General features: G+C 39.3%; 1 protein-coding gene and 1 non-coding gene across 5 annotated transcripts; one reads left to right on the top strand and one right to left on the bottom strand.

Annotated features, from left to right (window-relative positions):
• Window positions 1-3,249: 3,249 nt before the first annotated feature.
• On the bottom strand, window positions 3,250-12,496 carry LOC122012833 (probable alkaline/neutral invertase D). Of its 4 annotated transcripts, none has more exons than XM_042569487.1 (5): window positions 12,345-12,496; window positions 11,685-12,077; window positions 4,900-5,331; window positions 4,032-4,590; window positions 3,250-3,895 (listed from the first exon to the last, which is right to left on the bottom strand). In XM_042569487.1, exons 2-5 carry the CDS (start codon window positions 12,063-12,065, stop codon window positions 3,600-3,602), a joined length of 1,668 nt encoding a protein of 555 aa, XP_042425421.1. In that variant the 5' UTR covers window positions 12,066-12,077; window positions 12,345-12,496; the 3' UTR covers window positions 3,250-3,599. The 4 variants fall into 4 exon arrangements, with proteins under 4 accessions (XP_042425421.1, XP_042425420.1, XP_042425422.1 ...); XM_042569486.1 differs by having other exon boundaries at window positions 12,318-12,477; XM_042569488.1 differs by having other exon boundaries at window positions 11,685-12,073; window positions 12,318-12,475.
• A 1,612-nt stretch (window positions 12,497-14,108) lies between these two features.
• On the top strand, window positions 14,109-14,182 carry TRNAV-AAC. The gene has a single exon. It is a non-coding gene; the product is annotated as a tRNA-Val (tRNA).
• The last annotated feature ends 3 nt before the right edge of the window (window positions 14,183-14,185 follow it).

The raw sequence follows: 14,185 nt of genomic DNA, 5'->3' as shown, positions 1-14,185 counted from the left end.
ATCTTTAATTGGAATTAAAGCATCATAATATAAAGTTAACATTTCTTGTAAAACTTCTAATTTAAATCTAGGATCTAAAGCAAATGCAATTAAATAAATTTCAGGAATTAAATAAAAATATTTTTCCCATTTAGTTTTTATAGCTAAGATGCAAGGAGATAAAGATTCATTATTAATATGTTCATTTAAAACTAATACTATATTAGAAAAATTTTCTAAAACTAATTGAGCAGTGAGATAATAAACACCGGAAACTTGTTCGGTTGCATCATTAAATACTTTTAAAATTTCACAAATACTACTACAAATATTCCATTGTTGTGAAAATAAATATATATTAGTATTAGTGTTTTGTGCAAAAAATGAACATAATAATTCTTTATATTGAAATGAATCTTGTAATAATTGGTATGTTGAATTCCAACGTGTTGGTACATCACGTGAAATTTTTAGGTCTCATTCCATTAATTTTACAAAACCTACCCCATTGTTTCATTATAGATGGATGAGACCATAAATAAGAAATTGCAATTCTAATTGGTTTAATATAACTTTCTAAAATTTTTAAACCATCTTGAACACATAAATTTAAAACATGGCATACACAACGAATATGAAAAAATAAACCTCCAATAATAGGTTGACAAACAAATTTTAGATCATCTATACAAGCGGTATTAGAACTAGCATTATCTAATGATATTGAAAATATTTTATGAGTTAAACCATATTCTTCTAAAATTAAACATAATAATTGTGCGATATTATGAGCATTATGTGATTCATCAAAAACTCTATAAGCTAATAATCTTTTTTGGAGGTTCCAAGAGTTATCGATCCAATGGCAAGTCACACCCATATACGAATGTGTTTGTCAATGATCACTCCAAATATCGGAACATAAAGAAACTTTATTATCTAATTTACTAAATTCATCAATTAAATTCTTTTTTCCTTGTTTTACTAATTTTTTAATTGTACGAGTAAGTGTAGTCCTAGGAACACGTTTAGCACATGAATTAAGAGATTCTTTACAAAAATCTTCAAATGTGCATTTAGATCCAAAACTAAAAGAAAGATGTTCTACGGAAGCAAATTTAGCTAATGATTCTCTTAATTTATTATCCGAATATAAAAATAAACCGGAATCGGTACTACCGCTAGTTGAAGAAAATCTTGATAATTGTGTTTGAGAACGGTCGAGTCCATATTCCGTCGGGTGCTTCGTTTCTACATGTCGTTTCAACGACCCATAGCCGCCGCCGGCTTGGAATTTGTAGGAAGCATTGCAGTGCTTACATTTTGCACGCATTTCTCCCGACGGAAGAGTGACCTTCTCAAAATGTTTAGTAAAAATAGAAAACTTTAGAGGAGGAAGTTCCCGAACCTTAGAAGTAATTGCATCGGTACTTCCTTGTGTTTCGGGTGTCGGATTCGGAAGATGCTCGATCTCATCATCGTTGGATTGACTGTTGGGGTCCTCCTCCCGCGGATTCATTATTTGCTTTCCCTTCCGAGCTCGAGATGATGCACCTCCGCGACCTCCTTCCATTGTAATTGAAAATTGAAAACGAAAGCGTGTAGAGATTAGAGAATACGAAAATGAGATTAAGAGTAGAGAAGATGTGTGTGAAAAATGATGAAATAAGCTCTCTATTTATAGAGTTTTGATAGTAACGGACACTAAATCATAGCCATTGATCAAAAAACGGTCAAATGATCCTAACCGTTGAAAAAAAAATACCTAAAAAACCCTCCAAACGGCTACGAACCACCGGTTAACCGGCGGTTCCAACGGCTAAAAAAAATTTGAGGTTCAACCCGCCGGTTAACCGGCGGTTCATCGGTTTTTACACCCAATGAACCGGAACCGGCCCGGCAACTTGCCGGGCCGGTTCCGGTTCGACCGGGCGAACCGGGTCAACGGGCAACCGACCCGTTGACCCGGTTACGGGCCCGGGCCGGGTCCGGGCCAGACCTGGCCCGGGGTCGGGTCTACTGACAGGCCTTTACTTGGGTATGGGCTAAGGACACGTGTACACCTCGGTATACGTGTACCCGCTTCTCCACAGCCCTATATAAAGGCTCTCATCCTTCGACGGAGGTACGCATTCTACGATTCTTGGAGCCACTTTCTTGTTGTCGAGCTTTACCTGACTTGAGCGTCGGAGGGTCGTCGCCGGGAACCCCTTCCCGGCCCGACTTCTGTGCAGGTTCATCGGAGGCCCGTGCCAGCAGTCAGGAGATCTACGCCAGTCGTTGGAAAACGCCACGTGCCCGATGTCCGTTGATTCAGCTTTCGGACAGGATCAAACCTGTTTGCTTGGCATATGATAATATGCTCGGTGTCCTTTTAGAAAAGTATAATGGTTAACGTATGAAATATTATTATCATTAAGTTTGTGGTTCAAATCTTGGTATAGTCGAGGTAAATGTCTCCTTTACTATTTCAAAAATTAATAGTCATTCATAATTTACTTTCTCCATGTTGACCTTAGAACGGATGAGTAAGAACACTAGGATAAGTGTAGTTGCTTTTTTGTGACCATGATAATACGCTCGGTGCAATTAACACAGGTAATCCAATCGGTCGACTAAAATCTATAGGAAATGATTTGTTAACCAATCAGTATTACGATCGGTAGAAAGAGAATGATCTTTCCACGGTTTACAGACCCATTAGATAGAAGACATATATAAGAAATGATATAAAGTGATATCCATCCACAACATACAAAGAAATGTGAGATATATTTCACCTTTTTAACTCCTCATATCTGAAAATCTCACTTCTAAGAAACAATTACAATTTATCAAAAGCAAGCGTTTTCAAAAACATTTTTCTTCCTATTTTTAACAAACTGTACAAAAAAACACTCGAGTGAAAATGATCATTTAGTAGCCTCTGAGTTATACTCGAAGAGGCGCAAGACATAATTGAGTATTGAATAATAGATAAAAGCGACATGGCCATAATAATTGAGTTACTCGAAGGCGGCTGCCGGGTTTATAAGCAGCTACGTGGTGAGGTCGGGGGTGAAAGCGGCCGTGGCGAGTACTGCACTCATGGTGTTTGGCTGCGTCGTCGGGTCAGCACTTGGCCGGGCTCCGTCCGGGAGGTCGTGCCTCAGAGTGGTGCTCGGAGGATGGCTCGCCATGGCCATCACCTTTGGGCTCATGAGGCTGTTTAAGATCATCAAATAAGCACAAACCAACAAGTAAAATAAAGGATGAAATATATCGAAACACTTGCACAACACATCTGAGAATTCTGTAGTTTAGCAATCACAATTCACAATCAACAATTCTCAAAATATGATCTAAACAAACTTGACAATTTGTATACTTTGGAGATCCTCTTAAGAGTAAAGCAATCAACCACATCTTTTCAGACAGTCCTCTCAAATCTTCACATAGATCTAGATTGTATCCTTTAGACTACTAATGTTTGTATCACGAATGAACTTATTGCAGTTGCATGTATTGTACAAAAGAAAGCCTTCTTTGTGAGAAACATAAAAGGATGTGAATTGATGAAATTGCTGTGAATTCGAAAGAAAAGTATGTTTTTACTGAACATATTTCTCCATAAAACTTTTTCAACAAGTCCATGAGCTTGATCTTTTTATCAGAGGTTTCATTGCCTTGTCCTCTTCAAGCGAGACCATTCCAAGATGTGATGGATCTTCCAACATCATCTTAGCAACCAAGTAACCTGCAATGGACCATGTCTGGAGCTTCCTAGCCTGTTTTCCTACATATCTCCCTAGTTTGCCATCATAGTACTCTGGCCAGCCATCTTTCAAAAGCCGGCTTTCTGCTAGCTCTATTGCGCGCCGAGCGATCTGTGGTCGACCAGTTTTGATACAGGCTGCAGTGAGCAGCCAAAGGAGAACTGCAATCACAGAAAAAGAGGAAGAATAGTTGCATGAGAGTTAGATATACAGAGAGAACTTGTATTGAGTTTTGAGTGTAAATTCTTCTGATCTGTTGTTACTTATGCTAGTACTAATGATCTCAATTTAACTAACCTGGCCAAGATCCCCCATTGTGATAACTCCATCGGGTATTCTTTGGATCGCAACCAGTGATGATTCGCCACTCGTGGTTCTCAATCGCAGGATAAGTTATTTTGAGAGGCATATCCCCTAGCAGTTCTTCCCAACGCTCTTCAAGGAGATCCATAATAGCCATAGATTGCTCTGGTGTAGAAAGAGAAGACAGAATGGCAACAAAATTGCCCAATGCAAACCATCTAAAATCCATCCTTGCTGGACTGACATTACCTATAAAATAGCCACCACGAGTGGGCATAAACTCAAACACCCAGTCTGGAATCGAATCAGGTATCACGTTAAATTTGTTGACTGCTGTATGAGAATACTCTTCAGTTTTGTAGCGGTATATATCATTTAGTTGCTGAAAATCAAACCAAAAATAACTTCTCATGTGGTAGCTCAATGCATGTAATCGTGTCACTATTCGTTCCACAAATTCTTTCCCTTCGGCATCATGTTTAAGCATTGCTAAGGCACACCTCAAGGCCATAAAGAAAAGAGCTTGAATTTCTATAGGATAACCATATATACCCTGAAAGTGGCACATAAAACATGTAAATTGTAAGATATAAAAACTAAACTAATCACTTAAGAATTTTTGTGGCAAAGCAATAATTCTTACCAAACAGAAGTGTTTTAAGAAAAGTATAGTACAGTTCATGTCCAACTGCTAAAGCCAAACAGGGATGTTCTAGACTTATTCCCTATAATAACTACTAAGGTAACAAAGAAGACACTTACAACACTAACTATACATATAATTCCCACTATGCATGTTTAACAAGTAAAACATTGAAGGATGCCGAGTAAAGATAGATGAACACAATGTTTATAATCTTACCATTCTTCGATCAATCATTGAACATCCATCAGCACAAAGCAGGGTAGGAAATGTGTCAAAGCCCTCGGACAGACATAAAGCTAATATAAGCCTCATTCCTTTTTGGCAATCAGGTGTTTCTGCAAGAGATAAATCGCCAGTGGACTTTGTATAGGCACGAAGGAGAATGATCCACCAGAATCCTGAGTCAACAGGTGCAACTCTTCCAATTGCACTTTCACCAAAGTCGGCAATCAAAGTATCTGTTTTCCGAGCAGGATCATGAAGCACTTTGAAGCTTGCTGGCATCACACCTTCACCCAGCTTGAAGCGATCAATCCGCTTTTCCCAACCTTGAAGATGGAGAGTTTTCAGAAGGAAGTTTTTGACTATCTCTGGTTCTCCGTTCATTAGAAAAGCAAGTGCACTTGGTACAAAATCACGAACAAAAACCTACATGATGTAAACCAATGGTCATACCGAAGGTTAGTTCAACATTTCTCTAGAAGCAGAGAAAATCTTATTTGATTTTTTTTGTCATCTTGTCCTCATGATTGCTAAATCATGAGACTAAAGATAGACAACTGCAAATCAAATCATGATTATAGACAACCGTGCTATTGCTGGGTAAAGTCCCCCCATGATTTACCTCCCATCCAAACAGTGGGAGTTACCCTGGAGGGGCAAGGTGACGGTTTTACATTTTGCTACCCAATGATTATAAACAACCGACAAATCAAGTAAGGTCTAACATGGTTTTATTGATACCATCATGAATATTTATCTAGAAAACAGATGTACTGAAAAGTCAAGTATATAAAGTCAGTTTGCACTTTGCAAAACATGTAAAGACAACCAAATAACAATTAAAAGAACCTATAACATGAGAAGGATTAAAAGGGATCGCAAATAGTAAGAAAGCTATCATACTGAAGACTAATGGTGGGTTTTGTTGGGATCTTTGTTTTGGTGCAATCTGAGTGCGGGCAGAATGACGATATACCACCGTTTTGGTTGAGTCGAGGCTAGAGTTAGACTCTATCTCTTTAAGACGAATTTGCCCTGCACACGGTGCTCATGGAACACGGCAATCGTCTCCCAAAATACAACGGCTTTATCTTGCGATAACAGCACTGCAAATCGCAAGACCTCCGAACCGAAGAAATCTTCTTGAACTCTCTAATGCAAGTATGGAATGCAATGCTTGCTTTCCTTGGAAGGAATTGAGTGAGTGAAATGAGGATGTGAGGGACTTTATTTATACTAAATGAAGGGGTATAAGAACCTCTTAGTTCAATTAGATTTCATCCATCCATTTTGAATTGGATGTAGATCACATCCTTTCCTAAGAGGCACACTATCTCTTCATAAGATGCCACCCTTTAACTATCCAAAAGGCACTTAAACCTTTTAATTTCTCATTTAAAATTTATAACAATCCCCCACATAAATGAAATTTAATGCATGCATATTATCACCTAAGGAGAGTTCAATCGATAAGTTAATGCATCGGGAGAGGTAGCTTGTGGCTTTGAACCTTCCGTAGTGGAATGCTATTGAGCATACTAGGCTATGCAGTGAATGTGATGTCTTGAACTGCTCAGCTGTTTGTGTATACTAAGATAATAACACCCACACATAGACTTATCTCACCTATTTTTGGTTCTCATGGTTGGTTCCGTTTTAGCCATGGACACCATCTTGGATTCATGAGTGTTTCATTGAAGCGGTCAGTCTTCACACTCACATAGGTGACAATTCTATCAAGAGTTTCCTATCATACTCCACCTTATAAAGGTATAGAAATCATTAAAAGCATGCACATAACCTCACTACATGTGGTAGGATAACATAAGTTTATCCTAGGATTGAGATAAAAATAATATATCTCGTGTGCTATAACACAATTTCTGTAACTTCGTTGTCCCATTGAACCAAGATCTTGGGATCTCCAGTCAACAAGGTTGGGTTACCGCTACAGTCGTTTTAGTTGTAAATTTTTAGTCTCATTCCTCTCAATGAGCAGTATACTTGATCTTGACTTAGCCCCTTCGTTAGAGGGTCTGTCAAGTTATCTTTTGACTTGACATAGTTGATTGCAATCACTCCGTTCGAGATTAACTGCCTAATGGTATTGTGTCTGCGACGTATATGTTGAGACTTACCATTATACATACTACTCTGTGCCCTTCCAATCGTCGATTGACTATCACAGTGTTTAAGTACGACAGGCACAGGTTTCGTCCAGCTCGGAATATCTTCCAAGAAATTCCTCAATTGATCATTAATTAATTATGATCATGCTATACTACTCCATCCGAGAGACATGTGCATGCCTTAGTTCAAGATCTAGCTCCTCCACCGATTGTGAATACATACCCACTAGTGGATTTGAAGTCTTTTGTATCTGATATTCAATTAGTATCACAGTATCTCTCTAAGACAGTGGGATACGTTCCGTAATGTAATCCGTAGTTCATAGTATATTTCAAATATCTAAGAACTCGCATCAGTGCTTTCCAATGGGTATCGTTTGGATTACTCATAAAGCGACTCAGCTTGTTTACCACACAAGCAATATCTGGACGTGTGCAGTTTGCGAAATACATCAAACTGCCTATTATCCGAGAATATTCCAATTGCGATATAGGCTCACCATGGTTTTTCGCTAAGTGTTGACTTAGATCTATAGGTGTTTTTACTATAGAGAGATTGTACGCATTGAACCTTTTCAACACTGACTCTACATAATGGGATTGTGTCAAAACTATTCTATCGGATGTCCTGAGAATTTTAATTCCCAATATAACATCTGCTAGACCCATATCTTTCATATCGAAATTCTTGGTCAACATTTTCTTTGTACTCATGATTACTGCCCATTATAAGCATGTCGTCTACATATAGACAAACGATTACATGACCTTTAGGTATGTGTTTGACATAAATGCATTTGTCACATTCATTTATTTTGAATTCGTTTGATAGCATTGTTTTGTCAAATTTTTCGTGCTATTGTTTAGGCGCTTGTCTAAGTCCGTACAACAACTTAACAAGTTGACACACCTTTTCCTCTTTTCCTGGAGCTACGAACCCCTCGGGTTGCTCCAGATAGATTTTTTCTTCCAACTCACCATTTAAGAATGCAGTCTTAACATCCATTTGGTGTATTTCAAGGTTAAACAGTGCTGCGATGGCTATCAGCACTCGTATGGATGTAATCTTTATCACCGGTGAGTAGGTATCGAAGTAATCAATACCTTCCTTTTGCTTGTATCCTTTGGCTATAAGTCTGGCTTTATACTTGTCAATCGATCCATCAGCTTTATACTTGCGTTTTAGAATCCACTTACAACCTAATGGTTTAGTACCAGAAGAAAGGTCTACTAATTCCCAAGTATGGTTATTCATGATGGACTCGATTTCATTTTGACAGCTTCTTTCCACAATGGGGCGTCGGGACTAGAGAGAGCTTCGCTTAATGTTCTTGGGTTCATTTCCGACATAATAGTCATGAAGGCTGGCCCGAACGATTTCTCAACTCTAGCCCGTTTGCTCCGACGTTGCTCTTCGATTTAATTGTCAATAGTCCTTTTATGACAACTAAGTTCAGAAACATCATTTTTGTTAGAATTTCCGTTGTTATCACTTTGAATGTTTCCTTTCTTATTCAGGAATATGTTTTCAAAGAATATCGCATTCTGAGATTCCATGGTTGTTCCCATATGAATATCAAGAATGTGTGACTTGTGAACTATGAAAAGATATACACTACTATTATGGGCATATCCGATAAATATCGCATCGAACGTTTTAGGTCTGATTTTTACTTACTTTGGCTTGGGTACTTCGACCTTTGCTAAGCACCCCCACACTTTCAGGTATTTGTACGATGACCCGCGGCCTTTCCATAGCTCATATGGCATTTTATCGATTTTCTTGTGAGGGATTTTGTTGAGAATGTGGTTTGCTGATAATATAGCTCCCCCCACAAGTTTTGGGGTAAGCCTGAATTTATCAACAAGGCATTCATCATTTCCTTTAATATCCGATTTACACCATTGGATTGAGGCAAGGCGCCGTTGTCTGAGGGATAATGTCAGATTCTGAACAAAACTCATCAAACGGTGCACCATATTCTCCACCTCTATCGCTACGAATTATTTTAATTCGTTTATCAAGTTGATTCTCAACTTCGATTTTATAGGTTCTGAAAGTTTCTAAAGCTTTGTCTTTACTTCTTAAAAGAAAGACATAACAAAACTTCGTGCAATTATCGATAAAAGTAATAAAATACTTTTTACCTCCTCTAGTTTGCACGAATTTTAAGTCACATAGATCACTATGTATTAATTCTAGAGGAGTCGTTAACCTTTCCACTGAATGAAAAGGTAGTCTCGTCATTTTTGTTTCCACGCACACTTCACATTTGTATGTTTTGTCCATATTGACATTTGGTAATAAATTTAACTTGACGAGACATTTAAGAGTATTATTATTAACATACTCAAATCGATCATGCCATAAATTGAAACACTCAACAATGTAGCTGGAAGGTTTTATTTTATTACCATCAAAGTCACGGTGTACGGTCATTACAACCATTTTGAACAGACTCTGTTCTAAGTACCCCTTACCTACGAATACACCATTCTTCGTAAGTACAAATTTGTTAACTGGAACACTAGTCTGAAACCGACTTCGGCTTTAACAAGTGTCGATCCATAAACTAGATTCTTCTTGACGTCGGGAACATGGAGCACATCAATGAGAGTTAGCTCTTTCCCAGACGTCATTTTCAGAACAACCTTTCCGAGTCCGACAATCGGGGATGTCGTGGAATTGCCCATATAGAGCTTTCTTCCACTTATCGGAGTATACTTGGAGAACATCGCCTTATCAGAACAGATATGACGTGTTGCTCCAATATCGTTCCACCACTGCTTCAAGTTATCCATCACCGTGTTGGCTTCAAACACGATCGCAGTGAGATCCAATTCCATGTCGTCAGAAGTTACGACCTGGTTCATAGCATCCTTCTGACTCTTGGTTGGTTTCTTCGGGCGTCTGCAGTCTTTGGACATGTGTCCTGGTTTTTTGCAGTTGTAGTATATGCCCTTGAATTTCTTGCCTTGAGCCTTCTTTTTGGATTGGTTCAGCTTTTTGGCTTTTGGCTCAGCAAGGTTCAACATCTCGTTGACTGCCCGCTTTGTTCCTCTGGAGTCGGACATCTTTCGATTATCTTCCTCAATTCGTAGCCTTAGGATTAGGTCTTCAAGTCTCATCTCCTTTTGCTTGTGCTTCAGGTAATTTTTGAAATCCTTCCATGACGAAGGGAGTTTCTCAATTACCGTGGCTACTTTGAACGACTCGTTCAGCTTCATGCCTTCGGCATCCAAATCATGCATTATCAGTTGCATGTGTTGGACTTGAGATGTCATGCTCTTGGAATCCATTATCTTGAAATCTAGAAACCGTCTGACGATGAATTTCTTCAATCCAGTGTTTCGGTTTTGTATTTCTTTTCAAGTAATTCCCATAGAGATTTTGTCGTTTCCATCGAACAATACACGTTATACAACGTGTTGTCCAATGCGTTGAAAACGTAGTTGCGCCACAGGAAATCTCCGTACCTTCACATATCGCATGCAGCCTTATTATTGGACTTGCCTTCCATAGCAGCCGATGAGTTTTCATGCAAAAACCGTACGAGGTTTAGCGTTGTCAGGTTAGAACAACATCTTTTGCTGCCATCGTTTGAAGTCGGGTCTGTTGAACTTCTCCGGCTTTTCTCCGTGTGGAATAGCGGTTGAACCGTCGTTGATCCCAACCATCAGTTTGCACGATTAGAATTCGTCTTAAAATTGTTGGGATCTTTGTTTTGGTGCAATTTGAGCGCGGGCAAAATGACGGTATGCCACCGTTTTGGTTGAGTCGAGGCTAGAGTTAGATTCTATCTCTTTAAAACGAATTTGCCCCGCACACGGTGCTCGCGGAACACAGCAATCGTCTCCCAAGATACAACGACTTTATCTTGCGATAACAACACTGCAAATCGCAAGACCTCCGAATCGAAGAAGACTTCTCGAACTCTCCAATGCAAGTATGGAATGCAATGCTTGCTTTGCTTAGAAGGAATTGAGTGAGTGAAATGAGAATGTGAGGGACTTTATTTATACTAAATGAAGGGGTATAAGAACCTCTTGGTTCAATTAGATCTCATCCATCCATTTAGAATTGGATAATGTAGATCGCATCCTTTCCTAAGAGGCACACTACCTCTTCATAAGTTGTCACCCTTTAACTATCCAAAAGGCACTTAAACCTTTTAATTTCTCATTTATAATTTCTAACAGGTTTACCTTAAGGGCAGTAAAAAAAAATAGTATTTTAAGTGAGCAGAAAATTATATTATCTTACTTCATTTTGCTAACTTCCACCCATCTTGTTTACTTGGATAGAACAGGAAGGAAGAAGGTAATTTCCATATATTGCGCTTATTAAAGATTGAATTTTCTCTCCCTTAATTACTGCCAAATTTGGTGACAATAAATCTGAATTCCCTCCCCCTTTTTTTAAACTAAAGAGAAAAACATTTTTATGCTTTCTTTTCCCTATCATTTCCATATAACTGAACAAGCCATCAACTATTTGCTACAACTTTGCTAGGAAATAAGTTAAGAGGTCAGGATATCATATTTTTGGTTTATAGTTTCTTGTTATCATACACATGCCAATCTCCTTAGGATCTATCTGATCAAAAAGATATATCTAATCAATAGGAACTCTGAAAGCCAGTAAATAACCTGATCATAGTTTACGACCTCCTCCGAGCCATGATCATTTGCCGCAATTGTACCCACAGGCTGTCCTCTGTAATACACCAATGACTTCCGCAGCGCCTCCCACGCTTCACCAATCATCGGATGCGGCTCAAAGGAGTGGCGAGCTGACGAAGCTGGAGTGTCGAACCCGGACCTAACTCCAGGGGAGTACAAACTGTCGTAGTTCTCAAGGTTTCTGACATTGATCGATAGCTCGCTCATTGACCTCTCGTCGAATGACCTTTTCCGCTCGATGTTCAGCTTGGGCTTGTCAAGAAGCCGCGACAGATCAAGGTCATCGACCTCCGCTATCGAAGCGTAGGATCCGACCTTGCGAAGCCCTGATGCCTTGAACCCGTCCATTCCTCAAACTACCTGCACCAAAAATTCATTTTTTTTCTTGCTCTAGTACAAATGAACTGCATTTCTCATTCGAAAATAGATCAGAAGCCAGTTGACAAGGATCTACTATTCTATGATAAGATCGAACCAAAAAACAGGGAAAAAAAACATTTTGCCCATAAAGTAAGCATCGTATCTGTCATCTCCGATTCAACAAAACAAACAGGAAGAAACTAGACGTGCCTGGAGAACAGAAAAACGGAAAATAAGTACCAAGAAATGCGGAGGAGGGGACGAGACCTAGAGATCCTGGCGGAGCGAGGAGGAGGAGGCGGCTTCACTCCTCGAATCAAGAGGAAGCTACGCAGATCCGAGCGAAACGACGTGGGTAAGCCGCCACCAGCTCAAGGAGCGAAGCGCAGAAGGGAGAAGAGTGAAGGGGAAAAAAAACAAACAGGGTTAACGGCAGTCAAAAGAGTCAGGCTGCCGTGGAACTAACGACGTGAGCTGCTGCCGTCTCCTCTTATTTAGAACAGTGTTGAGAAATCGGACCGGACCGGCCGGTCCGACCGGTTGAACCATGAACCGGTTCTTGATTTGGTCCGGTCCACCATTAAAACTGAAAAAAAAATCAAAATCGTTCGAAATTGATTAAAATAGTTGATTTAATCATGATGGAAGCATGATTTTTAATTATTAAAATATAATTTATATATATATATATATATTACGGTTGAATCACCGATTCGACCGATCAAATCTTAAAAACCTCGATCCGGTCATCGCACCGGTTCAATGACCGATCCGATTTTCAAAACATTGATTTAGAATAAGCTTCTGGTTCTGGTGATATAAATACCATATATTTCCCTAATAACTCCATATATAAAATCTATAAATCAGAGAAAGTTGCCTCCGGAACTATGATACAGCGATAAGATATCTAGATTATTATGCAGGTACTTACAATTCGAATCCCAAGATGCTGGCCTTCTACGTTGTCTTCTACGACCACTTTCTGATTTAATCTGATGATTAATAAAAAACTTTCATAGAATCTAACTGTGGGATCGGACCGATCACCAGGCACAACCTAATTAATTATTTATTTTATTTTTTATAAATCAGAGAAAGTTTGAGACTGCTTTAATAACTCCTTTGTGCCAAAAGATGCCATATCACATGATAAACGTCATTGCCATCAATACGCCGTGAATCTTCCAACATGAACAGAGAATATAAGTGAAACAAAGAACTTGCTCCTATCTCCTCCAATGCTACTTCTTTAGTTGAACTTGGCAGCCATGGGTTCGTGTGTTGGCAAGATCTTTATCGGCCCTTCGAATCCTGCCGGCGACTCTATCGTCGTGGTGAAAGACAAGCTTGTCGTCTCCGAATCACCTCCTCCACTACTACTCTCTTCCTCTTCTTCTAATTCACTCTCGGTTTCTTCTCCTTTCGCCTTTTCGATTTCGAGGAGTATTACCAAGTCTTTATTATCCCATTCTTCCTCGCGAGTGAAGCCTAGCACGGAGCAAAGGCCATACACACTGGTGGGTGATCATAAAACTGCTAGTCCTTCGCGGATGACTCTTTCGAGCAGGAAATTGAACCGTTCGTCCACTTTTCAGAAACAAAGAGGCCCACAGAGAGAAATGGCAAGACATGAAGTTGAAAGGAAGGAGAACATTCAATCTCGGAGTCTCTACGGCACTACAAACTGGCAGAGATGGAAGAAGAAGGAGATGAGAATGCTTCGTGTCCACCAAATCCTGAGTGAGAGCAGAATCGTCTCAGCAAGGATTCTTCAACTCGTTGAAGAAGAGCTAAATAATCCTCTTATATTTTTGGAGTGCTTTATTTTTCTTTGATAAATTAAGGTATGTGATTAGTTTTGTGTACTAAAAGTTGTTGTGAATCATAAATGACATCAACTTTCAGTGTAGATTCGCTTTTAGTGTCACTTTGAAGCGCAAACATTGAACCAGCAGATGAGGCTATCAGCCTTATCATTTGCTTTCGTTATTAATCTATGTAGATTTATTCATTTCTTAAAAATACATCGGTGTCGTGGTGTAGTTGGTTATCACGTCAGTCTAACACACTGAAGGTCTCCGGTTCGAGTCCGGGCGACGCCATGT

This window comes from Zingiber officinale, chromosome 8A, assembly GCF_018446385.1.
Source record: "Zingiber officinale cultivar Zhangliang chromosome 8A, Zo_v1.1, whole genome shotgun sequence".
Classification (NCBI taxonomy): Eukaryota; Viridiplantae; Streptophyta; class Magnoliopsida; order Zingiberales; family Zingiberaceae; genus Zingiber; species Zingiber officinale.
Note: the sequence above shows the minus strand (reverse complement) of the source record. Positions and strands in the feature narration are given on the sequence as shown.